At 46.4% G+C, this 26709-nt stretch overlaps 1 protein-coding gene across 1 annotated transcript in view; it reads right to left on the bottom strand.

Annotated features, from left to right (window-relative positions):
• FRMPD1 (FERM and PDZ domain containing 1) overlaps positions 1 to 26709 on the bottom strand; it is a 41936-nt gene that overhangs the window by 12613 nt on the left and 2614 nt on the right. The window contains exons 2-8 of the mRNA XM_065661763.1: positions 13305 to 13409; positions 12350 to 12507; positions 10478 to 10580; positions 10092 to 10137; positions 7506 to 7613; positions 2445 to 2540; positions 115 to 240 (exon numbers count right to left, since the gene is read on the bottom strand). Of these exons, the coding sequence (XP_065517835.1) occupies positions 115 to 240; positions 2445 to 2540; positions 7506 to 7613; positions 10092 to 10137; positions 10478 to 10580; positions 12350 to 12507; positions 13305 to 13405 (738 nt within the window). The 5' untranslated portion in view covers positions 13406 to 13409. The remainder of the gene's footprint in view (positions 1 to 114; positions 241 to 2444; positions 2541 to 7505; positions 7614 to 10091; positions 10138 to 10477; positions 10581 to 12349; positions 12508 to 13304; positions 13410 to 26709) is intronic.

Here is a 26709-nt window from a genome sequence, read left to right as displayed (position 1 = left end):
ATACCTGCAGAACCGAGTTTTCTCTGCACTTTACTGGCCAAAATTAATTTGTGCTGGTAATCCCTCTTCCCCCTCACAGCACGCCTGCAGGGGTATGCAAGGGGTTCTTCTCACCTGCTCGATGAACTCTTCCTCATGCAGCAGATGGACCTTTGCCACATTGTACTGCTCCTCCAGAGCAAGGGCAAAGTGCGCAATGCTCCGGATTGAGAGCTTCTCCTTCAAGGTGAGAACAATGTCCTGGGAAGGGAAAGTCCATAGCTAGTCAAACAGAATTTAGGCAGAGCTGCTGACCACTGCTAGTATATCGCATGAATGTGGATGATTCTAGCCTGCTGCTGCCAGCCATGTGGAAAAGCAATGAAAGGGCAGCAGCGAGATAAAATTCTCTGCAGCCAAGGACATGCTTGGTGCTACAACACAGTGAAATTTCTAGCGCTGTTTCACAGGAAACCAGGGCCTTTATGTACTGCCTTTCCCTCTTCACTAACAGTTTCTGACCACATTGACCTAAACAAACCACAGAGGTCTCAAGGCTAGTGAAAGCCTGCAAGTTCATCAGAAATGGAGATACAGGAGATAGCAACTGCTTTGGGACACCAAGCAGGTAGCTGCTATGCTACCCCAGCTGGATGTCCAAGCAACAAAAGAACATGCCAGCCAGGCAGTCAGCAGGATGGTGTTCAGAGCCAGCCACGCTGAAAGTTTCAGCCTTACAGTTTCTAGTTCGGTGGTGTTGAGCACTTTTTGTCACCCTTGATTTAAATGTTTGCTGTTAATCATTCCAGCTTTCTAGAACTCTGTGACACTTTTTGAAGAAACTACAAAGAACTGGTGGCCCACCAATAAACAAGAATTTGAGAGCATAATTGTACAAATCTTACCTAATTTGATTGAAATTGGTGTTCCTGTTATATGGAGAATTCTGTTGGAATACTAAGTCTCATGAAAATAACTGGGTTTATTTTTGGCAAACAGAAAACATTATATAAGGCTTGACTGAATTGAAAGAGAACTCCTTTTTTTCACTCAAGACTCTTAAGGTAAGCACAAATATTTGACTCACCTCAGTTTTAAGCAAGGATCTCTTAAACAGCAGAGGAACTTTTGAAAGCAGCTAACCTGGGAAGCATTTTACCCATTTGAGTGTTTCTGTTAGGATGCTGATGAGGGTTGCATTCAATTCCAGTAAGGAAAAATATGCTCCAGATCAGAGGTGAGCAAGTTGAACCTAACATGAAGAGCTAATCCATCTTTTAGAAATTAATCCCTTGTGGGTGGGCATTCAGATCTCTCTTTACAACTCATCTCCCCTTTCCTTACATCTCCCTGCTTTATTTTATTATTTTATTTTTCTCTGCCCTGCAAGTCACAAGACTTGCATAGACTTACTTGCATGAGAGACCACAACAGTTATGTGAAGTTTGGATGAGCTAGACAATAAATTTCTCCTTTCTGAGAAAAGTTTTCAGTGCATTATAAATAAAATCTCCTTGCTTTTCCCCTTAACATCCTTTCAGCCTGGTAACTCCAGAAAGCTTGTCTATTGTGCATTTTTTTCTACAGTAACTGCACTGCTGCAGGACATCATATATCCTTTAAAGAAATTATGGCCTCCAATCACTATGCACAGGCAAATCTTATTAACTCCAACATAAACACTGATCAACTCTAAAGATCAGGCTAGAAAATCTTAAGGTTTGTAAGTATGTCTAAGCATGGAAGTTTTGGAAAGTGCTAGTTAGTGGCTCTGGAAAGCAGCACCTTGTATTTTGAAGAGAATGACAGTAACTTGTCTATTATGCCTCCAAGCACAAGTGATTTTAGGTAGATGGTACTGCTTTTCCCCCTTAAGGGGTTTTATGTCTCCACAGGGAAACATAAACATTTCAGCAGTGCAAAAATGAGGCTGCACAGACACGAACTTTAAGGAACAACCATCACAATTGCGCTTGCTGCGTTTACATGATATCCATATGATAACCAAACTTGGACTCCACTGTTCAGGTTCCAAGCCAGGAGACTCGTTCTCTCTCTCATGGATGCACATTGTCGCTGCTATATTAAGCAAATTCTTCTATATTCTGTCATGTGGTTTCCAAAGAAATCAATGTTAGAGTGGACAGCTGCTAATTTGCCAGCTCCCACCAACCTATATACTCTTGCCCAACTTCAATCACACTTCACGAAGTGTAATGGTCTCATAACCAAGTTCTTGCAAGTTTCGTGAAAATTGGGTGCTAAGAAGAAAAGAGAGGTGAATTAAAGCAACATCTCCTCTGCACAAAGAACATGGAAAATCCAGTATGCTCAGCATCAGCTGGCAATCCAGTTCCACTAGCTGGCCAATAAAACCAAGAGGCTGCAAATTCCACTGGATGTACCTTTACTACTGGATTGAATTCAGGTGGTGGGAACAAAGGCAGACAACCAAGCATTGTTACCTTGACAGTAGTGCTTGTCTCAAACCTGAAAGCCTTCGTCTGTCCATTTTCCAAATATACTTTGAGAACGTTGGGCATACAAAGAAGAGAATTCCCCTGCAGAACAAAATCAACAGCACTAATCCTTGGATGTTAAGCCTCCAGGCACTAGTCTGCTCTGCCTGACACAGCACATGCTAGTATAAACTAAAATCTTTATCTGATTTTGCAAACCTCTTCTGTGGCACCAAGCTTTATTCCCTGATGATGCTTATGGCATGGAACAAGGGAAAGAGCATAACAAATGCCTTTACCATAAAACTCCAGCCAGTGCAACAGCAGCACATAGCCTATACATGCTCGCTGGTCACTTCCCACATGATATAGGAAGATTTGGCAGACATTAAAAGCTGAGGGCCATCTTTCCTGGACTCTTCATCAGCAACTGTAGTGACAGGACAAGGGCTAACGGGTTCAGACTTAAACAGGCGGAGTTCGGGCTACATATGAGGAAGTTCTTTACTGTGAGACTGGTGAGGCACTGAACAGGTTGCCCAAGGAATGTGAATGTTCCATCCCTGGCAGTGTTAACGCCAGGTTGGACACGGCCTTGGGTGACATGGTCTAGTGTGAGATGTCCCTGCCCTTGGCAGGGGGGGTTGGAATTAGATGCTCTTAAGATCCTTTTCAACCCAAACCATTCTGCAACTCTATTACCAGAAAAGCAGTGATGTCTGCCAGAAAAGACATCTTCCTGGGCACCAGGCAGCACTAACCACCTTGCTGACACTTTCTCACTGGCAGCAGCAATGACTTCAAGTTCAGAGCTACCTAAACACTCCATGAATGGATCTTGCACACCACAAGAAAGCTGTAGGATTCAGCTAAACATGCAGGCTACCTTATTGAATCCCTTAGGATTTGTGACTCTGGGGCTTCCCAAACAGGAGATGATACCACCAGAGTTTCTCAAGATGGATCTCATATGCATTAGACAAGGCACTGACTTCCATAACAAAAGCACCTCCATTGGGTGCTGTGAAATTTTGGGAACTCGGCTTCTGTCCTTCTAGGGCTGTTGAGAGCTGCAACCTTTAGCCTTCCACCTTACTCCTTTAGTACAACTCATCTGCATCTTCCTTCTTGTTTTCAGTGTTATTGTTTTCCAGTGCTGAGAAAGTTACTCCTCCACCCTTGGACTTCCCTTTTAGCACATCCTTTTTATGTTCTTGGACCAGCATGTTCCTCCAATCTTTATCTAGTTGTCATGACAGTGTCGAGGCTGAGAACAGATTTCTAAGATGATCTTTCCTATGTTCATTTGCTGTGCAACACCTTGTAAAACTCACAACGTTGGTCTGTCTTGACAGAGAGCCCATATACCCTGGAAGTATTACCAGAACAAACATAAACCACATCTGAATCTTGTTCCTCCCCCTCCCCTCCCTGTTTCATGGGGTTCAAGCTGCCTACAGTCATGACTGAGGAAAAAAGAGTGAACATTGCCACTGTTCCTGAGACCAAGCTGTAACTGCATGCTGAGTAGCACAAACAGATCACATCTTTAACAGGCTTTGGGTCCTCCATTCATTTTTCTTAAACGAAAAGTGATGCTGGTTTACACTAACTGCACATTTTCTCTGGTTGCTCTCACAGTCACAAGTTATCATATGAATGAGGCCTTGTACAGTCAGCACATACATGAACTTAAAATCTATATAGAAATTCATAGACAAATTAAGTATCACCACTGTGCTTGCCAGATCCAATCAGATGGCCTAAGCACCCAAATGGAATTTCTCACTATTTTTGAGGCTCTAATAGTCTACTATGAATTAGTCCTGAAAGCTTCTGCTATGTCTTAAGCAGGTGTACCCCTCCTGTTTTGTCTGGTGCAAGGCTGATTTACTCCATGTTACGGCTAGGCCCACAGCTTCTAAATAACACACTGACTGATGCTGCCTGAGGATCCTGAGGGACCTGTATCTTGCATATCATTCCGTTATATGGAAATACATAATCAGTTTGCAATAGAAAATGAAGCCTGTGTAGCATTGAGGCTTATTAACAATTTATGTTCCCAAACTGGAGTTTCAGATTTCAACTGCAGAACGCAGCCTCTGGGTTACTTGCAGTTGCCACAGAGATCATTTAGCAATGCTCCATTAAGATGACAAGAGTAGTCTATTTACTGAAACAGGAAGCTTTGCAGTTTTTCGGGGCCATAATACCCACTTTGGCTGTCTTAATACATCAGTCCACTGAAAGGAGAGCAGTTCTAAAACACTCAAGCAGAGTAGCTGCTGTCTATGATGAACAGTGCTCTTCCAGAAATAGTCATAAATATATAACACATTTATTTACTCTTCCTTCTTGATAATATTTTACTGTATCCAACTGTTGAAAAGGGAAGTTAGCACCATAGAATCATAGTTAGAAGTGGAAAGGACCTTAAGATCAACCACGCTAACATGGGCAGAGACACCACACCCTAAACCATGTCACCCAAGACTTTATCCAGCCTGGCCTTGAACACTGCCAAGGATGGAGCATTCACAACTTTCCTCGGCAACCTGTTCCAGTGCCTCACCACCCTCACAGTAAAGAACTTCTTCCGGATATCTAACCTAAACTTCTCCTGTTTAAGTTTGAACCCATTACGCCTTGACCTACCACTTTAGTCCCTAATGAAGAGTTCCTCTTCAGCATCCTTGTAGGCCCCCTTCAGATACTGGAAGGCTGCTATGAGGTCTCCACACAGTGTTCTATTCTCCAGGCTGAACAGCCCCAACTTCCTCAGCCTGTCTTCATACAGGAGGTGCTCCAGTCCCCTGATCATCCTTGTGGCCCTCCTCTGGACTTGTTCCAGCAGTTCCATGCCCCTTTTATGTTGAGGACACCAGAACTGCACACAATGCTCCAAGTGAGGTCTCACGAGAGCAGAGTAGAGGGGCAGGATTACTGCCTTCGACCTGCTGGTCACACTCCTTTTGATGCAGCCCAGGATATGGTTGCTTTCTGGGCTGCGAGCGCACACTGAAGCCAGCTCACGTTCAGTTTCTCATCCACCAACACCCCCAAGTCCTACTCCTCAGGGCTGCTGTGAATCTATTCTCTGCACCACCTGTAGCTGTGACTGGGATTGCTTGACCTTGTAGGACCTCGCACTTTGCATTGTTGAACTTCACAAGGTTGGCATAGGCCCATGTCTCAAGCATGTCAAGGTCCCTCTAGTGTATCAACTGAACCACACAACTTAGTGTTGTTGGCAAACTTGCTGATGGCACACTCAATCCCACTGTCCACATCACTGACAAAGATGTTGAACAAGATCAGTCCTAATACAAACCCCTGAGACACACGACTCATTACTGGTCTCCAGCTGGACATTGAGTCGTTGACCGCAACACTCTGTGTGCGGCCATTCAGCCAATTCTTTATCTACCAGGTGGTCCACCCATCAGATTTATGTCTCTCCAATTTAGAGACAAAGATATCATGTGCGACAGCTTCAAACACTTTGCACAAGTCCAGGTAGATGACGTCAATGGCTCTGCTCCTTTCCATCAGTTCTGTAGCCCTGTCATAGAAGGCCACCACATTGGTCAGGCAGGATTTCCCCTTAGTGAAGCCATGCTGGCTGTCACCAAGCACCTCATTGTTTTTCATGTGCCTTAGCATGCTTTCCAGGAGAATCTGCTCCAAGATTTTGCCAGGCACAGAGGTGAGACTGAGTGGTCTTTAGTTCCCCAGGTCATCCATTTTCCCCTTCTTGAAAATGGGGGTTATATTTCCATTTTTCCAGTAGTTGGGAGCTTCACCTGGCTGCCATGATTTTTCAAATATGATGGACAGTGGCTGAGAAATTTCATTTGCCAGCTCCTTCAGGACCTGCAGATGGATTTCATCGGGTCCCATGGACTTGTGCACATTCAGGTTCTCAAGATGATCTTGCATCTGACCCTCTCCTACAGTGGGCCTAATGTCTTCATTCTCACAGTCCCTCCATCTGCCTTACAAGACTTGGGCAGCGTGATCAGAGCACTTGGCAGTGAAGACTGAGGCAAAGAAGTCATTGAGAACCTCAGCCTTCTCCAAATCCACGGTACGCAGTTATCCCATTAGCTTCCAGAGAGGGCCCACATTATCCCTAATCTGTCTTTTGTTTGCAATCTACCTATAGAAGCCTTTCCTGTTATCTTTCACATCCCTTGCCAGACTCAGTTTTAACTGGGCCTTAGTTTTCCTGACCCTATCCCTCCTTTCCTGGATGATGTCCCCGTATTCTTCCCAGGCCATCTGTCCTTGCTTCTACTTTCTGTAAGATTCTATTTTCCCCTCTAAGTTTTCTCATCAGATCCTTATCCATCCATGGAGGCCTCCTGGCCCTCTTGCCTCATTTCCTTTTAGTCGGGACACAACACTCCTGAGCTTGGAACAGGTGGGACCCCAACACCCAAATGGATTTCTCTTACCTTTATCTCTCATTAAATGAATGACAAACTACATATTGATTGTCTCCCTCCTCTGCATTTGCTACAACCCCGGTGCCCAAACTCTGAAACAGCCCCATGGAAGCTCCCAGGCAGATACTATTGTGAAGCTCCACCTACAGATTACTGTGTGCAGTTCTGGTGTCCTCAACATAAAAAGGACATGGAGCTGTTGGAACAAGTCCAGAGGAGTCCATGAAGATGATCAGGGCACTGGAGCACCTCCCGTATGAAGACAGGCTGAGGAAGTTGGGGCTGTTCAGCTGAAGAATAGAATGCTGTGTGGAGACCCCATAGCAGCCTTCCAATATTTGAAGGGGGCCTACAAGGATGCTGGAGAGGGACTCTTCATTAGGTATTTTGCATTAGTCTAAGTAAGGAAACAAAACATAAACCCCTCTAGAGATTCTAGTGCTTCCTCGCTGATCACAGATGGGCCTAGGAAACAAGTTGGCACCAGATGCCTGGATGTATAGCCAGGTGCAGACACTCTGTAGGTCCTGGCCACGCTAAGCCAGCCTGGTATCTGTCCCCAGCTGGGACCCATTTCTTCCCAGCATGCGTCCAGCTGTAGCCATACCCTACTGACCTGTGAGTGTCCGTTCACCAGCACTTCCTCTGCGAACCGTACTTTTACAGGGTTTGTTTTCAGCCTTGCCCTCTTCTCTGCAGTAAGAAATGATGACTTGGGCCCGCCCTGAAAAAAATAAGAGCACTTGGTTGGCAACAGGTTGTTGTTGTTAGGTACAAGATGCAGAGGCTCACAGTACAGGCAGGGGTGAGAGCACAGCCCATGCTGAAGCTTCTCACACCACACTCCCTCACGCTTACAGGAACAGGTGATGTTAGGAGTCTCTCAGCTTCCAGGCTTGCTACAGGCAAAACCTGTCTGGGCTACAAGACTTACCTTGGTGGTTGCTGCCCTCTGAACCCAGACCCAGCTGTTCACCAAGTGGACACACATGCAACACATCCTGTACATACTCCTAATTTCACTGCATGTTAACCAGCTACTGTGTTTACACATCTCCCCAGCTCCTGCAATGAAGCCAGAATCCTGCAGAACAACTGTTTATCTACCAGCAGCTGGCTTGCAGTAAGACCGCACAGCACTATAAATGAACACATGCAGAGTGCCTTGCAGTGACAGACAAAATCCCCTATCACTGTATCACAAGAACACAGCCATGTATGTAGCACATCCCAGCTCTGCTGGGGTTTCTAGAGCATACTCTCATATTGCAAATGTTTAAGAAAACTGCCCAAAACTAAAAAGCCAACTTGACTTCATTATGCTTTTGTCACATGACCATATCACATAACCATGCTTTCATCATGATAGGGGCCTAACAACCTCACAAGACACCACATGAGTCTAGGAACCACCAACTTCTTGTTCACAAATGTCCTGATCTTGTAAAACTTGTCATTCCCTAAGAAGGACAGAAGCAGTATCCCTCAATCCCTACACTCTTGTCAGAAGCACAGGTGCCTCCCAACCTGACACTGCACCATCTTGCCCTGAGGCCATTTGGGAAGGACAGAGGATGGGAGGCAGGCAGGAGTCTCTCTGCTTGGCCAGCAAGCCCTTCCAGAATCTGCCGCCCTGTATGGCACATCGTGCCCCACAGCTGCCCTGAGGAGGGTCAAGACCTCCCATATCTCTTCTAGTATGGCCAGTGCAGCCCCGGCAGAGGGTCTGGTATCCACCGATGAGAGGCGTTACCTCTCAGCTCTAAGCACAGCTGCCTTCAGGGTGGGGCAAGAGACAACCCCAAACCAAAGATCAGCCTTGACTGTACTTAGAGGTGTCCTTAAAGTGACCTACAAAGGGAAAAACAAAAACAGGTTTGTGCCCCATTTGCTTCTCAACAATGCATGAAGGCCTGTCAAGGGTGTTCCAAATCCCATGCAAGGTTTTCAAAATCTTCTCCCTGAAACCCTTCTGGCAGGCATTTAAGCCTTGTACAATTCATTCTTATTTTTCCCTTCATCTCTAGAGCCAGATCAAGCACTGGCAAGACTGACAGCCAATGTACTATGCAAGGGAGATTAGATTAACAAAAGAGGGAAGCCACTGTTAAGTGGGTTTGCTTAAAGTTTTTGTGGTTACTTTGGCTTTGTGCACATCTGTTGAATGGGAAACTTTGGGAAGGAAAAATTCATTGAAGAGATTTTTTTTAAATGCACCTTTACTGAATGGCCAAGAAACTTCATGACATTAAGCCTGAGAACTCCAGTAGCTCTTCTGAAGGAATTATCATTCTTGTTTCTAGGAATAAATGAAAAAAACCCTAAACCTCCAAACAAACAAAAAACACTCCCAGAATGCTTTCCAGGGTGTGGGGGGCAAACCCCCTCAGGCCACTTGCCCCCACAAGAAAGCAGAAAGCAGAAAGCACACAAACCCAATTTGCCCTTGCCTTGCAGCTCAGTGTTTACACATACACATTGAAATCCACATGGATAAACACATCATGTTGGCAGTACATGCCTTCTGGGGAGTTTAATGCTACAGGAATGGGCAGTCAGCACCAAAGTTTTGTAATAAAGCTTTCTGTTCCCGAAGTATGAGCCCCTCCTAGGTCCCAGCCCTTAACCACATGGAGCCTGAAGAAAAAGAGAATAATTTTTCCAGCAGTCAAAAGGAAAATCTCAAGAGCTTCCAAGGAGCACCTAGGACAGATGCTGGGCCTGCAGCTTTGGCACCTGTCTTTCATGTCAGGATGGTCCCCATGTCTCAGGCAGCTCCACCACATGGGGGGCACTTCAGGCTGTTCTTAGCGGGCTGGTCACAGCTTGCTGAAGAGACCTGCCTGTGCTCCAGTCATTGTGACCTCCTGTCCCCTATGGAGCCTTGTTGGGCTCTCACAGCTCCTGATGGAGCCTCCAGCTCCAACGAGTATGGGCTTAAACAGTTCAGCAAGCCTCTGCGTGTGGTGGGCTCTGAAATCCACCATGGTTCTTCATCCCGGTGAGCTGTGAGGAGTTACAACTGATTCTCCCCAAAACCTCTTCAAAGGGCATGCATAAAAGGGGGGAACCCATGCAGCTCTCTTCTGGCTTTGGTCAGGCCTTTGTATCCTGTGTGCTAGCCCAGCCGCCACATCTTCCCTGTGGGCCACACTGCAGCAGTGCTGCTGGGAGTGCTGAGTCCTGAAGAAAGGCCACTTACCGATGTGCAGCGCAGGACAGTTAGGAGGAGCTCATCACCTGCCTCCCTGTAACAGAGACATGTAGTCAGCCAGGGTCAGCAGCTGCCTGCGCCTTCCTCCCCAGTCTCATGGCAGACAGTGCCAGTGAGACCTCCAGCCCCTCCATCCCCACTGTGAGGGAAAGGCTCTCAGCACAGTCCAATCAAGACAGAGAAAAGTGAGGGAACCCATTCTCCTGGGCTGCTGTGGCCTTCAGCTGCAGGGCAGACTTGTTCCTGTAGGACAGGCCCCCACTGAGCCAGCCCACATCACCATGCACCTTTGTAACCCCTAGTGAGAACTCATCCCTACACCTCTCCATTCAGCCCTCTGCCACCCCATCCCTGCAGGTGATGAGGAACCACACCTGATGATGTCAGCCGCTCGTTCAACAGATAGGTCATCCACCACGGTGGAGTTTATCAGAAGGACCTGGTCACCTGGCTGCAGCTTCCCTTCGGCAGTGCTCCCTGTGAGTGAGTGGCACACTGTTACTCATGACAGCACCATACCAGCAGACCTCCTCCCACCAGGGACGCTCACTGTGAGCTCCTTATCCTGCCTGGAACACACTTGCCTCAGCAACTGCCTCTGGATGGCAAAATAAAAAGGGGCCATAGGATGCTGAATCCTGATGGGAGCCAGTATACCACTGACCATGTCCATGCCACCTCGCCTGGGCTGTTCTCTGGCCCCATGAGCTGCCCCTGCACCACAGAAAATCACTCTCATGCATTGTCTTTTTCCTTGTTGCAGCCCAACACACATCCCTTCCCAAGGTGCAGCAGGAGAGCTCACAGGCTCTTGGATAACCACAGGAGGACTGGGGGGTAGAAGCAGTGCCTTGACCTGCCTGCAGGGCTTGGCGTTCCTGGCATGCCACTATCCAGACCAAGGATTCACCATCTATGCTACCATCCAGACTGCTGCAGCAGTCCTTGGGAGATGTGGGCTTGGTGATCCCCCTGTGCAACCTGGGAGAGGAGTTCTTCATAACCTCGCTGGTTGATGAGAGGACCCACAACAAGGGAAAAAGACAGTTTATGAGTTTTGCTTTCCAGGAGAGTGGCAGCTGAAAGATGCAAGAGGTTTAAGGAGCAGGTGGACCTCTGATCTGAGATGAATGATTGAGCATGCAACCCACAGCACCTTCCACCTGCCCTCAGGGAGATCCTAGGGCCAGACAGCATATATGAAAGGCAAAACACAATCACCTAGAATTAAACAAATGGCTTTTAGCCATGGACTTACACAGCAAAGGACAGGACTTAAAAGGACAGGTTTCTTCACGCCTCAGTTTTACTAAAATGTTGATTCTTTCTGATTAGGAAAAAAGTGTGACAGAAAACCTCCTTCCCAATTTCTTAGACCCCAATACCCTCAGCTAATTTAGCCATGTTTCCCATAGGAAGAGGCATAAAGAGAAAAATTCTCTCAAAATCACTGTGAAAGGACAGAGACCATACTGTAGTCCCTTTATACTAAACATCCCACAAGCAAAAGCATTTGGACAGGCCGTTCCCTCAGGCAGATGGTGGATGCCACAGCCCACATGGGCAGCTAGAGGCAGAGCCTAAGCCAGCCCTCCTGCCACCCTTCCAACACCTACCTGCCCAGCTTGGGCATAGTCTTTCTCTGGCTCTCACACTCATACCAACAGATAAAAAAGCAGGAATTATGTGTACTCATTAAAAAAGAAAAAGGTATATAAAAAAACAGATTCACAGGTTTTTATTCAAAACCCCCAAGCCACCTTAAAAGCAGAGTTATACCTTTTATAACTGGAAAAGTTGATCTGCCCAACTTAAGCAGAGTTTCACCTGGACTGCCTATAACTAGCAGTGATCTCTGTGTTATAGGGATATAAGCTCCTAGGGAATAAAAACTCCTAAGATTAGATTAAATTCTTCCTTTGCATTTCAGACAAAACATGAGAAAGAACTTTGCTTCAAAATGGATCTTCACATCCCTGAAGATTATCTGTGTCTGAGTGCAGGCTAAGAATTACCAGTGAAGTTGCCATTAGTTTAGATTTTTCCATGCCTTCAGAATGCAGTAGATGTTCAAGCACTCTCCACACTATAGGCACACAGGCTTTTGCTCTTAAAATTCAGGGATCATATGCCAACCAGAAGTACCTGAAAAACTCAAATACTGGCCAGAGTTCATCACTAAGGCCAATTGCGACAATTCAGGCTTCTTGCACCTATGACTGTAGGGACAAGGAAATGGTGCTTACCTGCAGTAACAGAGGCAATTGTAAGAGGAAGGTTTGGACAAATCTCAAAGCCATAATGATGGAGGACCAAATCTTTATATACTGTGACAGTAATTTTGACACGGCTGGCAGGCTGACTGTTGCCATCACTGCTGCTGCTTGTCACAGACACGCTGCCCCTGTGTGACAAAAAACTGGTCGTTAAGATACAATCTGATGATACTTTATAGAAGGGTCATAGATCCACACATATTTTCAGTGGACTGCATCAGTACACAGTGAGGCCAGCACTTCTCTGGATACCCACAGGTGGCCCTGCAATGTGCAGGCCAGCAGTGATCCTCCAGGCTCCACAGAAAGCTTAAGATATAAGACCAGTGGCACTAGCTGGTTGTAACCACAACTCTTCTAGCCACCCCAGCCCAGTGGTCACATAGAGGGAGAAATCCAGGTGTGCCCCACAGTAAGCCCTGACCTCCAAAGATCACAGCAACACCTTTACCCAGTAAGGCAGTGACAAAATTTACAGGTCTCTGCTTCTGCCAGGATCCAGTCCCCCTTAATTTTGATTCACAGACTTTAGGAAAGTAAGGTATCTGTGGGCCAGGATCCCTTGTAAATGCAACTCAGTCTTGAGCTAAAAACATGGGCCCATGGCAAGACACAAAGAGAAGTACAACCCTTCCTTCAAGAAAAGCACATTTTACATTGAGCAATATTGTATTTCTGCAGAATTTTGTGGCTTACAAAACAAGAATGCCTGAAAGCAGGAACATCTGTCCCTGGAAGCCAAGAGGGATGCTTAAAACCACCTTTTTTTTTTTTCCCCTGACCCTAAGGACTACTGTATGAGTATTTCCCACAAACAACTTAAACAATGAGTAAGATCTGCAACCTGTTCCTGCTGAGAACAAGCTTGCACTGTCTTTGATCAAAGGTGATCCACAGATGTTTCTTTCACAAAAAACATGTTTACCTTGATGCACCATCCCGAGAGCGATGAAGCCATTTTGCTACCATTTGCTCTATTCTACATGCTTTGCTTGTCTGGATTAAGTTAGCCTCCAAATCTTCCATTTACCTGAAAGTGACAGAAATCACAGGAAAACAGAATTACAAAAGATACAGGACATCTTCTAGTCACTTTTTAGAATTACCAACACAAAATCACTTTTTTTTTTTGTAATAAAGAGATCCACTGGCACCTTGGGAAAACTACGCTCTTTAGCAGAGGACATTAATATCTGTAACACTATGATTCCTACTGCCCAACCAGTCTTCCCTGCCTGGTGCTTTTGGTTAGTCCATGTTGATAGTCATAGTGCAGACATGACCATACTCATAAGAGACAATGAACCAGTAACCTCTGTAGTCCTTTTTCATGGTTTTTGGATCAAGTTATATGTTTTCCCAATAAGAGAAAGCTGCTATACCTAGTCACAGCGAAGCCCTTCTCTTTTTTAGTCTGGGATCTCTGAAGGATAAGCTTTGATCAATGTACAGGTGTTACCAACATAGACATGTTTCTTCTACTGACCATTTCGGGAACAAGTACACGGCCTTTAGCTGTATCAAACAGTTCAGGGTACAACAACGAGGTTTACAGCCAACTCCTGTCTGCCTTGGGGAGGCAGAGAGTTGGTGTATTTCCTCACTATGACAGATTACCTCTTGGATTAATAGAGTCACAGGAATTCTACAGAGAGTAGTAATGAAGCAAGAAACTGAGTGGCCACCAGAAGCTGCTGAACACTGCTGTTTGCACTAGAAGTCTCTAAACCAAGATCATCAACTCAAATTTGTTTCTGACAAATATGGTCCAGTGTACTGATGTTTACTAATCCTGGAACTCTGCAAATATATGTGGTTCCAGGAATTAGTAAAGTAAGTGGCTCATCTTGGATCTTCCATTTAAAAGCTCTATTTCAACAATATCAAAATGATCACTCACCCAACCTGCTCCTTGTGTGTACCCTCTGCTGTTAACAGGATGTTTTTAGTCCTAGTGAACTGAAGAACTGCAGAACTAAAAGGGTTTGGCTCAGATCTGGTTAATTCATGGCAACTTAAATTGCACCTAACAACATTCCTTCTTTTGAAGATAAAAAGGCAAGGGCAGCTCCCAGATCCCAAACTGAACTCACCAGTCCGCTTTTCCTCTATCAAACCAGACAGAGGAAATTTGCCACCTTAACATTGTGCCTTCTGAGATACAGAAAGCCTATAGCCACATATCATTTTCATTTACTCATTCAAACACTGGAAAGAACTGTTCACTGGGCTGCAAGTGAGCCAAACCAAAATGAACAGAAAATATGTCTGCATCTACAAGAAGTCATGAAGAATATCAACTCTTTGTGTTACAACTGTATTTCAGCAAACAAACAGAATTATTCTAACCACCTTTTACACTGTATCTTCTGGTCAGCTTGCAAGATTTGTATGTCCTGAGCTCCACTCTTGTGCCTTCTGCTCAGTAAGTTCTGTACATTGGGGACATTGTCTCTTACGCTAGGACAGTACACAGGACAGTGTGCTGCTGGTCCATAGCAGGAGCTATGCTATAGCAGATACATTAGTAAGCTAACTACAGAATCACAAGATATAAACAAGATGGTTGGAAGTTGACAGAAATGAGGCCAAAACTTAATCTCAACACAAACTGCACCTCTTTTCATCAGCACCTTCCCAACTCACAATGCTCTCCCTAACTCACATTTTCTAACAAGGATGAGAGGACAGGATCAACATTTCTTGACATCTCTTTCACTCCCAGGAAGCCATTCTGGCCCACTTCCTGCCTGCACAGCAATGGACAGAAAAAGAGGTCCATAAAATTCAACACTTCAAGAGTTCTTTCACTGCGCATTCTCCTGGCTGCTCTTTCTTACGCAACACAATTCAAAACTGCTCTTTCAGTCACACTGCTCCTGTAACTGCCTCTGAGCAGCATCTCTGAACTAAAAACAACTACCCTTGCAATTAAATGATCTTTTCTGAAGAAAACCAGAGCTTATAGGATGGGAAATTTGCTCCCTTTCCAGAGAGTGACTGGGAAGTAACCACAGAACAAGTAGAAGCATATGAATTCTGCAGCCTGAAAGACACACAAAGGATATATAAAAACAAGGCCTAAGCAGTCATCATCTACGCTTACCAAGTTTCCTTTGAGCCTCTATATTCCACCAATTTTGACAGTCAGCTCTGTAGACATTGTAACACTCAAGCAACAGTGTGGCTGCAACCATCTTCTGAATTTGACTTAATCTCTCTTCTCAGTAGCATGAAGTGCTTTGCCTTTCCTACATCCCTTCAAATGCTGTAACATTCCCCTCTGAGCCACAGGGAAAGCCCTGCTTGCAACTGGTCCTTCTTCACAAGCAGCTCTCTGGATGCCTAGCAGACACATGCTTCAGCTACTGATGCATTAAGATCAACTGTTCACTGGTTCTCTCTCTACCTTTATGTGCCTCTCTGCCCCTGCCCCACATCTTTTACTCCTTTGCAGAAAGGACAGCCTTTCCTTTCTATAAGTCTGCTGTGCTTCACAAAATAGAATTTCCAGATAAAGTCTCTTAACCCACAGGACAAGGGGGAAAACCCTGAAGAATAAACATAAATGCTTAAAAAAAGCCAGACAGAATGCTAAAAGAAAAAAAAAAACCACAAAAACACCTTGTCCTTTTAGTAAACCAGAATGTTTGAGTCAAACAATAAGCTTCTTAGAAGATGTGGATATTTCCTGTAACAGTGCAAACGACAAGGCAGCAGCCTTCTTTCTCATAGTGTCCCTAGGATGCACAGGCACTTACATGTGTACCGAGTGGGACGTGATTACCTAGCTTTTTGCACAGAGCCATCATGCATGCGCAGCTGGCTCCTCCTGCTTGCTTCAAAAATGTCATTGTCATATGAAAGCTCTGACCTGAGTCCTTCTCCTCCCTGCCCTTTTGTAACTGTTTTTGAGCCAAGCCCTTGAGCACATCACTAAGCAGCTTGAGTGGGCTGTCACCTTAATACACAAAGATCCTTAAACTCTGTCAGAGGAAACTAAACTTGTCAGGTATTTGCATAGCTAACTGACCCATCCAGACAGCCACTGCTTCATGTCTCAGAGGAAACAGAAGGAAAACAGGTCGAGAGAGCTGGGCTTGTTCAATCTAGAGAAGGCTCCAGGGAGACCTTTAACAGTCTTCAAGTACCTAAAGGGGGCCTACAAGAAAACCAGAGAGGGACTTTTCATAAGCACATATAGTGACAGGACAAAGGGGAATGCCTTTAAACTGACAGAGGGGAGATTTAGAAAAGATCTCAGGAAGAAGTTCTTCCCTGTGAGGGTGGAATCACGGGGAACCAGTGAAATAAACCCATGTATCTCATACGAAGGTAGTAAGCCACTGGCTCAGGTTGCCCAGATGTGCTGTGGCTGCCCCATCCCTGGGGCACAGTGTTCAATGCCAGGCTGAACAGGGCTTAAAGCAACCTGGTCTAGGGGAAGGTGTCCCTGCCCATGGCAGGAGATTGGAATTAGATGATATTGAAGGTCCCTTCCAACCCAAACTGTTCTATAACTCTATGAAACCTGGAGGGTGATTCTAGATTCTCAGGAAAAACACAGCTTGAACATCAGGGCCTTTGCAAACCCCAGAGTATGCAGCCACAGGTCTGTACAACAGACAGCACTGCCGGGAAATGCACTGTTACTTGCATGGAGGATGTCAGGCACCTCTGTCATAGCAGCAAGAATACTGCTTCTGCACCAGTATCCTTTCTCACAGCCTCCCTTTCATTCACAAGAGATCCACAGCAGGTTCATGTATTACACCCCTGCTGCAAACAAGGACAACATAAACTGATCCCACATCACTCAGTTCTTTTCCACTCCAAAGGGAAGCGGAAAGTTGGTGGCAGAGTGCCCTATGAGGAGAGGAGGCAGTGAAAAATGTGTGGGGACTGAACAAGCAGGCAGAAGGCACTGAAAAGAGGAGTATTTAGCTGTTTAGCCCAGATTTGACAAGATTTGACTAGCAAGGCAAAACAAACAAAGAAACAAACAAAGAAACAAACCATTCTATTTTCTAGGAGAATTCTTATATTTTTCTGTGTCATTACATGAAAAGTATTACTTCAAACTGAAATTTTCTGATGGGCAAAAATTTGACTGATGTTTTTGAAGCTACATCTTTGTTTTAAAGTCTTCACTAAAATCAAAATGTAGCAGCAGAAACAGTGGTCAGAATTAGCAGGTCTCCTCCACTCAGAACTGCATGAACAGAAATTGCTGCAATTAAGCTGTCACTAAACAGTTCTGGATGTGGTACATCCATATCTTCACTCATTTGGACTTTTGGAAGCATCTTTCTAAGTATTCATTGTAGTGTATGCAAGTCAGTAGTGAGCAATCTCAAGAAAGGCAATAATAAAACTTCAGGGCAGTATATAACATGTCTTGTCCTCCCCCAGTCCCCAAAGCACGGTACAGTAACAGGTACTGACAAAGAGCATTAAGTGCTCTTCTGTGTGAATGGAGATCATCTGCTGCTTATGATTCGCTTTCTCACTCCCCATGCAGCAAGCCTTCAGTTTATGGACCACTGCGTATGCAGAAAGCAGTGCTGCAAGGCTAAGAAGAGTAGAATCACAGAATAGCTAGGGTTGGAAAGGACCTCAAGATCATCTAGTTCCAACCCTCCCGCCATGGGCAGGGACACCTCGCACTAAACCATGCCACCCAAGCCTCTGTCCAACCTTGAACACCGCCAGAGATGGAGCATTCACAACTTCCCTGGCAACCCATTCCAGTGCCTCAACACCCTTACAGTAAACAAGTTCTTCCTTATATCCAACCTAAACTTCCCCTCTATAAGTTTTAACCCCTTACCCCTTGTCCTATCACTACAGTCCCTAATGAAGAGTCCCTCCCCAGCATCCTTATAGGCCCCCTTCAGATACTGGAAGGCTGCTATGAGGTCTCCACGCAGCCTTCTCTTCTCCGGGCTGAACAGCCCCAACTTCCTCAGCCTGTCTTCATACAGGAGGTGCTCCAGTCCCCGATCATCCTCGTGGCCCTCCTCTGGACTTGTTCCAACAGCTCCATGTCCTTTTTATGTTGAGGACACCAGAACTGCACACAATACACCAAGTGAGGTCTCATGAGAGCATAGTAGAGGGGCAGGATCACTTCCTTTGACCTGCTGGTCACACTTCTCTTGATGCAGCCCAGGATACGGTTGGCTTTCTGGACTGAGAGCACACACTGAAGCCAGCTCATGTTCATTTTCCCACCAACCAACACCCCCAAGTCCTTCTCTGCAGGGCCGCTCTGAATCTCTTCTCTGCCCAACCTGTAGCTGTGACTGGGATTGCACCGACCCAGGTGTAGGACCTTGCACTTGGCATGGTTCAACTTCATGAGGTTGGCATCAGCCCGCCTCACAAGCGTGTCAAGGTCCCTCTGGATGGCATTCCCTCTCTCCAGCGTATCAACCGAACCACACAGCTTGGTGTCATCAGCAAACTTGCTGAGGGCGCACTCAATCCCGCTGTCCATATCACTGACAAAGATGTTGAACAATACCGGTCCCAACACCGATCCCTGAGGGACACCACTCGTTACTGGTCTCCAGCTGGACATTGAGCCATTGACCGCCACACTCTGTGTGCGGCCATCCAGCCAGTTCTTTATCCACCGAGTGGTCCATCCATCAAATTGATATCTCTCCAACTTAGAGACAAGAATGTCATGTGGGAGAGTTTGAACGCTTTGCACAAGTCCAGATAGATGATGTCAACTGCTCTACCCCTATCCATCAGTTCCGTAGCCCCATCATAGAAGGCCACCAAATTGGTCAGGCAGGATTTCCCCTTAGTGAAGCCATGCTGGCTGTCACCAAGCACCTTGTTGTTTTTCATGTGCCTTAGCATGCCTTCCAAAAGAATGTGCTCCAAGATTTTGCCAGGCACGGAGGTGAGACTGACTGGTCTGTAATTCCCCGGGTCTTCCATTTTCCCCTTCTTGAAAATGGGTTTTATATTTCCCTTTTTCCAATCATCGGGAACTTCACCTGAGTGCCATGATTTTTCAAATATGATGGCCAGTGGCTTAGCAACTTCATTCGCCAGCTCCTTCAGGACCCGTGGATGGATTTCATCAGGTCCCATGGACTTGCGTATGTTCAGGTTCTTAAGATGGTCTAGAACCAGATCCTCTCCTACAGCTGGCCTAAGGTCTTCATTCTCACAGTCCCTCTGTCTGCCTTCATAGACCTGGGTGGTGCGGTCAGAGCACTTGGCAGTGAAGACTGAGGCAAAGAAGTCATTAAGAACCTCAGCCTTCTCCAAATCCAGTAGCCAGTTCCCCAATAGCTTCCAGAGATGGTCCACATTTTCCATAGTTTTCTTTTATTTGCAATGTAATTATAGAATCCCTTCGTGTTATCTTTCACATCCCTAGCCAAGTTTAATTCTAACTGGGCCTTAGCTTTCTTACCTGGTCTTCAGCTTCCCAGCTAACATCCCTCTATTCTTCCCAGGCCGCCTGTCCTTGCTTCCACCTTTTATAAGCCTCTTTTTTCCTTCGAAGTTTCCTCAGCAGCTCCTTATCCATCCAAGGAGGTCCCCTGGCCCTCCTGCTGCAGTTCCTTCTAGTTGGGACACAACGCTCCTGAGCAGGTGATCCTTGAATATCATCCAACAGTCTTGGGCCCCCCTACCCTCTAGGCCTGTTTCCCATGGAACCATACTAAGCAGGTTCCTGAAGAGGCCAAAGTCTGCTCTTTTGAAGTCCAGGGCAGTGAGCTTGCTGCACATTCTTCTCACTGTCCTGGGGATCTCGAATTCAACCATCTCATGATCACTGCATCCAAGGCCGCCCTGAGCATCACATTTCCAACCAGCCCTTCCCTGTTGGTGAGCACGAGGTCAAGCATGGCACCTCTCCTTGTCGGCTCCTCTATTACTTACAGAAGGAAGTTGTCTTCCACACAATCAGGGAACCTCCTGGATTGCTTGTGCCGTGCAGTGCCATCCCTCCAACAGATATCAGAGTGGTTGAAGTCCCCCATGAGAACAAGGACCTTCGAGCATGAGGCTGTTCTTATCTGTCTATAGAGTGCTTTATCCACAGAGTCCTATTGATTAGGTGGTCTGTAACAGATCCCCACAGTAATGTCTCCCATCGCTGTTCTCCCTTTAACCCTGACCCACAAACTCTCTGTTGACTGCTCACCTGCCCCCAGACAGAGTTCCATACTCTCCAGCCTATCCCTAGCATAAAGGGCAACTCCCCCTCCCCACCTGCCAGGCCTGTCTTTTCTAAAGAGCCTGTAGCCTTCCATTCCAACACTCCGGTCACAGGAGCCATCCCACCATGTTTCTGTGATGCCTATTATATCATACCCCCGTAGATGTGCACACATCTCTAATTCCTCTTGTTTGTTCCCCATGCTACGGGTGTTTGTAATAGAGGCATCTGAGCCAAGCTCCAAATGAAGCCAGCTCATTGGCTGGAGCGGCTGGAATCTCTCTACATATCTCTGAGCACTTATTATAGGTGTTGCCAACTGACTGGGTGTGTTGGGATGCAATGATGCCCCCGTCTCCCAACGCATCTAGTTTAAAGCACCCTTGACCAGCCTGGCAAGCCTCCTACCAAAACCGCTCTTCCCCTTCTTTGTCAGACCAGCTCCACCAGCCCCCCATAGACCTGGCCTACTAATTTGGGTCCCGTGTTCTAGACACTCCCCCAAAAAAATGGTTTATAGGAATACAACCCTTGCTCTCCTGTTGCAATTTTTTTCCTCATCGGCATCTTACAAAAGCACAATTTGCTGAGACAGCACCAGGCCAAATTGAGACTTCCTAGGAGTAACCAGCAGAGAGAACAAGGATGACCTAGGTTAAATAACCTCTGGCTCTCTTTAGGATTTTCAGCATAGTTCTTTTCTTATACAGCTTTTTGATTCTGACAGAGACATCAGGCAGGTCACCTGAGAGCAAGCAGAACAGCAGGCAGTATGGGAGGAAGCAGATGGAAGGAGATAATCGTCAGGTCTGACTTCAGCTGCCTATGCTGAGCTCTCAAGGCTGGAACACTGTGAGACAGATGATCTGTCTTCTGCCTTCTCCCAAAGACATTATCAGAGGTGGTCAAGCCAGCTGAGGAAAATATCTTTCTTCTGCTTTGAAGAGCACCCCCACGCAAAGCTCCAAAAACCTCCTGTGGACATCAGTGACTCACTAGATTTGGCTGCGAAGGGCAGCACGTTCAGCTGCAGCAACATGGAGGGTGCACATACAGGATCTCTCTCCAACACTCCCATCTTCATATCAGCACTAACAACTCATTACAGCCCAGCCACCCTCATACCAATGTTCCCAGAGCGTCAGCAATAAAGTTATACTTAAGGCTGGAAGTTTCAGATCCGTTTTATTTTTACCGTGACAGTGAAGTATCTCACCTTTACAGTGGCAACAAAACCACCCTTGACCACCCTTGATATGTGACCTTAAGTGTGTCCTCATGAAGCAAACTGACAGGAGTTCAAGGTTTTTGTTTGTTTTAAATTTCCTGGAGTTTGGGGGCTGATTTGTTCTAAATACTGGGAATTAGCAGCTATGACACAAATATTACTATGAGCATATATGTTATTTATAGCAGATATGGAACAACTACATTTTTTTCTTTAGAAAATACACTTTTTTGCCTCAAAAGCAGATGATCAGCATTTGCCTTACCACTGTTGCTGATGTCTTACTATTCCGGCTGATGGTACCAGTGGAAGATGAAGCCAGACTTGGCAGCAGATACCCAATTACTGTAACTTGCTTTCTGTGGGGTTTAAGGAGCACGTATCAGGAACCTGTATAGCAATGCAAAGATTAATGTAGCACTCCCTGCACCACATGCACCTCACATTTACAGGTGCTTCTATATAAAAGGTATAAATATGTGGATTTTGAAGGTCAGTCAGTTGGTAATGTGGATGATGGTGCATCTACACCTGCTGGTCAAACTAAAAGGCAAGAAGAAAATGCATAGGCAGTGGAGTGGAGACAGGGACAGGTATCCTAGGAAGAAAATAGGGATGTAGCCCAGTTGCATAAGGATGGGGTCAGGAAGGCCAAGGTGCAGGTAGAGCTGAACTTGGCAAGGGACACAAAGAATAATAAGGACTTCTATAGGTATGCCAGCCAGAAAACGAAGCTCAAAGAAAGTGCATGTCCCCAAAGAACACAACTGGCAAAATGGTAAAAAAAATATGAGGAAAAGGCTAAGCAACACAACAGCTTTTTTTGCCCCAGTATTCCACAGCAATTTCTCTTCCTACATCTCTCCAGTGGATGGACCTAAAGGCAGGGAGTGGGGGCACACTGTTGTCGTGGTTTAAACCCTGTTGGCAAGTCAGCCACACAGTTTCTCTCTCACACACCCCACCCCCCCTTGCCCTCACCTTGCTCTCCGGGGGGATGGTGAGGAGAATCAAAAGAATGCAACTCCCATGGGTTGAGATAAGAGCAGTCCAGTAGCTAAGGTATAACACAAACCACTACTGCTACCACCAATAATAATAATGATAAGGGAAATAACAAGGGAAGAGAATACAACACCTCAGCACCAACCGACCAATAACTCCCCCACCCTGCCTGACCAAGCACCGACCGATACCTAGTCCAACCCTGCAGTGCCCTAGCCCTTACGGGGAACTCTTCAGTTACATCCCGGGCATGATATGCTGTGGTATGGAAAACCTCTTTGGTCAGTTTGGGTCAGGTGTCCTGTCTCTGCTTCCTCCCGGCCTCCCCTCCTCCATGGCAGGGCACGAGGCTCAGAAAATCCTTGGTCAGACTAAACATCTGAGCAGTAACTAAAAACATCAGTGTTATCAGCACTGTTCCCAGGCCAAAAGTCAAAAACACAGTGCTGCACCAGCTACTAAGAAGAAGAAACAATGACTGCTACTGCTGAACCCACGACAACTGTAAGAGAAGATAAGGTTTGAGACCACCTGAGGAACCTGAACCTACTTAAAGTCTATGGGGCCTGATGAGATGCATTCCAGAGTCCTGAGGCAACTGGCTGATGTAGCTGCCAAGCCACCACACCAAACATCATATATTTGAAAAGTCATGGCAGTTCAGGTCAAGTCTCTAGAGACTGGAAAAAGGGAAACATTGAACCCATTTTTAAAAAGGGTAGAAAGGAGGACCCTGAAAACTACCAACCTGTCAGACTCACCTCTGTGACTGAAAAGATCATGGAACGTATCCTCCTAGAAGCTATGCCATGGCACATGGAGGAAAGGGAGGTGATTCAGGAGGGCCAGCCTGGCCTTCCCCTGAGCAAATGTGATGTTTCCCTGGCTTTTTTGGAGACAAGTTGCATTCACACAGAGCTTGCCCAGAACAAAGGGCAGCCCAAATTGTCCACACACATTTCTGCCAATGGTTCAGGTTGGAAGTCACTTTCAACATCATGTAGTTCCAAACCCCTGCCACAGGCAGTGACACCTTCCACTACATTAGGTTGCCCCAAGCCCTGTCCAACCTGCCCTTGAACACTACCAGCAATGGGGCAGTCACAGCTTCTCTGGGCAACCTGTGCCAGTGCCCTACCACCCTCATGTGAGAGACACAGGTCCACCTGAGGCTTATCCTGCTGCCCAAGGAGCAGGGTCCAGAGCAGGATCCTCCCTACAAGGGGGCCAGAAGCATCCTTGTGTATTATGATGTCAGTCCCATTACAGCAGCACTGCTTCTCATAAACCTCATGAAACCACTCAATTTTGCCATATGTCAATAGGATTGAGATCTGTTCAGTAGAGTTTATCCACCACACTCCTAAGTCAGATGCTTGTCTGATCACCTCTGGGGCCCTAGTTATACTTGCTTTAGTAGAACAGGATGGCTTGCTGTCTTAACAAGGACTTCACGTCTGAGTGGTTGTCCCTCTGACCACATGACAGTTCTGAGCTCTTCAGTCCAGCCTCCTTATGTTAGGGAAGCTGAGCTGGGACCCAGAAAATGAGCAGCTTTGACTTGGTTAAAAGGGTAAGGAGCCCTACAGCACCAGCCAGTGGGTCAGCAAGCTTGTGACCTAGTGCTGTGTGGAAGTAAAGGCCATGTTCCTCCAGGCTGGTCAGGAGGCAGCACACTGGCACAATCCTACACGGTCTTCTGTGCATTCTCTGGTTCATCTACTACCATTGGCAGCCAGAAAGAGAACCTGTGCTGTGCCCAAAACACATGACCTTGTATGGGAAGCAAGACCACGCAAGTCCATCTCATAAATCCAATTACAATGCCTTCTCCAGGTGTTCATGCTAGCAGTCACCACTTCAGACTGCCATGCATTCAGTGAGCAGGCGAGTAGTTCTGGCTTGTCAGCTCACTTAATTAGGTTTTTTATTCAGCCATCAATGCATCTTGGATTTTAGGCTTTTGTTTCTACAGAATGAAAGTACCTTTGCACTTGAGTGGTTACAGTTCAAACAAAGTAGCAGCCACCACCATGCCCGCTCATCAGCCCACCCTCAGAGCCAGGGCAGCTTCTGACCCAGGTAAAATGAACAGGACAGTCTGAGAAAGTGTCATTTCTGATGCTTCCTGCAGCTCCTTAAAAAGCCAGTCTTCAACCGGACCCTTCCCATGATACACCATATCCTCCAGTCTTCGAGGAGGGAAGTGGCACACCATGTAATAAGAAAGCCATGAGGCGTTTCAGGAGGTGCAATCCATATCAGAAACATCATGTGCCCAAGCTGCAGTTCCCACAAGTGCTGCCAAGTCATAGCATTATTTCCTTCTCATACAAAATGGAAAAAACTTTGATGCTCAGCACTTCTTTGTGGTATCAGGAAAAAAATTATTACCATTACCACCCAGCCCACCACCAAAATATAAATTAAAAGCACTATTGTTTTTTAATGTTATTGGAAGCACAGGTTTGCACTTACAAAGAAATGCTGCCCTAAATCAAAAAGTCAGCAGGAGAACTTAGAGCACTTGGCAGCCCATGGAAGACAGAAGAGGTCCTGCTTCAGCCTGTGGTGCTGCTGAACCCTGCCTGTTGCAATTGTGGCACACAGAGGACTCTTCCCAGGAACAGCAGGGACAACTCAAGAGACACAGCCTATGCTGCTTGCACTTGCACATTCTAACCACCTGAGTTCTCCAACGCGGGAGTCTCTCCCACAGCACTGTCAGGTTTTATACAGATACGCTCCGGCTATGAAAGACCATGGCACAGGTGCATGTCACTTGGGACAAAGTTCCTTGCAAGTCTCAGTGCACCCTTCAGATGTTCTTCATGGGGGACCATGCTGTGCAGCAGATGCACCCTTGGCGCAGCATGGTCCGGGGTCTAGGTGCCCATGGAGCAGAGGAATAGCAGAAGACCCCACACAACCTGTGGATACATGGTTTACTGGCAGGGTCACAGATTCAGCACTGCTGGGACCGGATGCCAGCACTGTTGGCAAGGTAGCTCCACACCCAGCCCTGGAGTAGGGCCTCGCTGCAGCAGAGTAACAGAGGAAGAGACCAGTGGCCACTGGCCAGCTAAAAAATGAACCTGAAGCTCCAAATGAGCTACACCCTCCACAGCTATCACCTACCATAGCCATCTTCCAAGAGGCCCAGAGGAATCCGTAATGTGGCATCTTTAAGCAAAAGCCAAGTAACACCCGGCCAGACCCAGGAAGCCAGGAACACATATTGTAGTTTGCCTGAGAACAGACAGAACCATCAGAGGAGCAGGGTGACCAGCACTGCCAGGTCACACCTACTAGAATCATACAGTGGTTAAGTTTGGAAAATACCTTAAAGCTCATCCAGTTCCAGCTCCCTGCCACAGGCCTTCCACTAGACCAGTTTGCTCCGAACCCCATCCAGCCTGGCCTCGAACACTGCCAGGGATGGGGCAGCCACAGCTTCTCTGGGTAACCTGTGCCAGGGCCTCAGCACCCTCACAGGGAAGAACTTCTGCCTAATGTTTTATCTAAATTACCCCTCTGACAGTTCAAAGCCAGTTACCTGTCAAGACAATCCCTTTGCCTCTTTTAGTGTTATCAGACATACTACTGGTGGCCAGAAGTCAATAGCAAACACAAGCACAAGTTACCCATTCACTGCTGCTCCCCCCAGTTAATCTGCAGGGCAGTGGCAGCTGTCAGCTTTCTTTCTAAAGTCATTTGCAAGTCTAGCCTGTATCATCACACCTCATTGTGCTCTGGTTTCCTGCTGACATAAGAGGTTCCACATTTGAATTAGTTTTAAAATATGAGGTTCAGGCACCAAATAATTGTCTCAGCAAAGGGCCTACATCCTTGCCTGGATCATATATTTAGAGCGGAAGGAGAGAAGTAAAAATAGCTATGTGTGCG

Source organism: Lathamus discolor, chromosome Z, assembly GCF_037157495.1.
Source record: "Lathamus discolor isolate bLatDis1 chromosome Z, bLatDis1.hap1, whole genome shotgun sequence".
Taxonomy (NCBI): Eukaryota; Metazoa; Chordata; class Aves; order Psittaciformes; family Psittacidae; genus Lathamus; species Lathamus discolor.
This window is presented reverse-complemented; position numbering and strand designations above follow the sequence as displayed.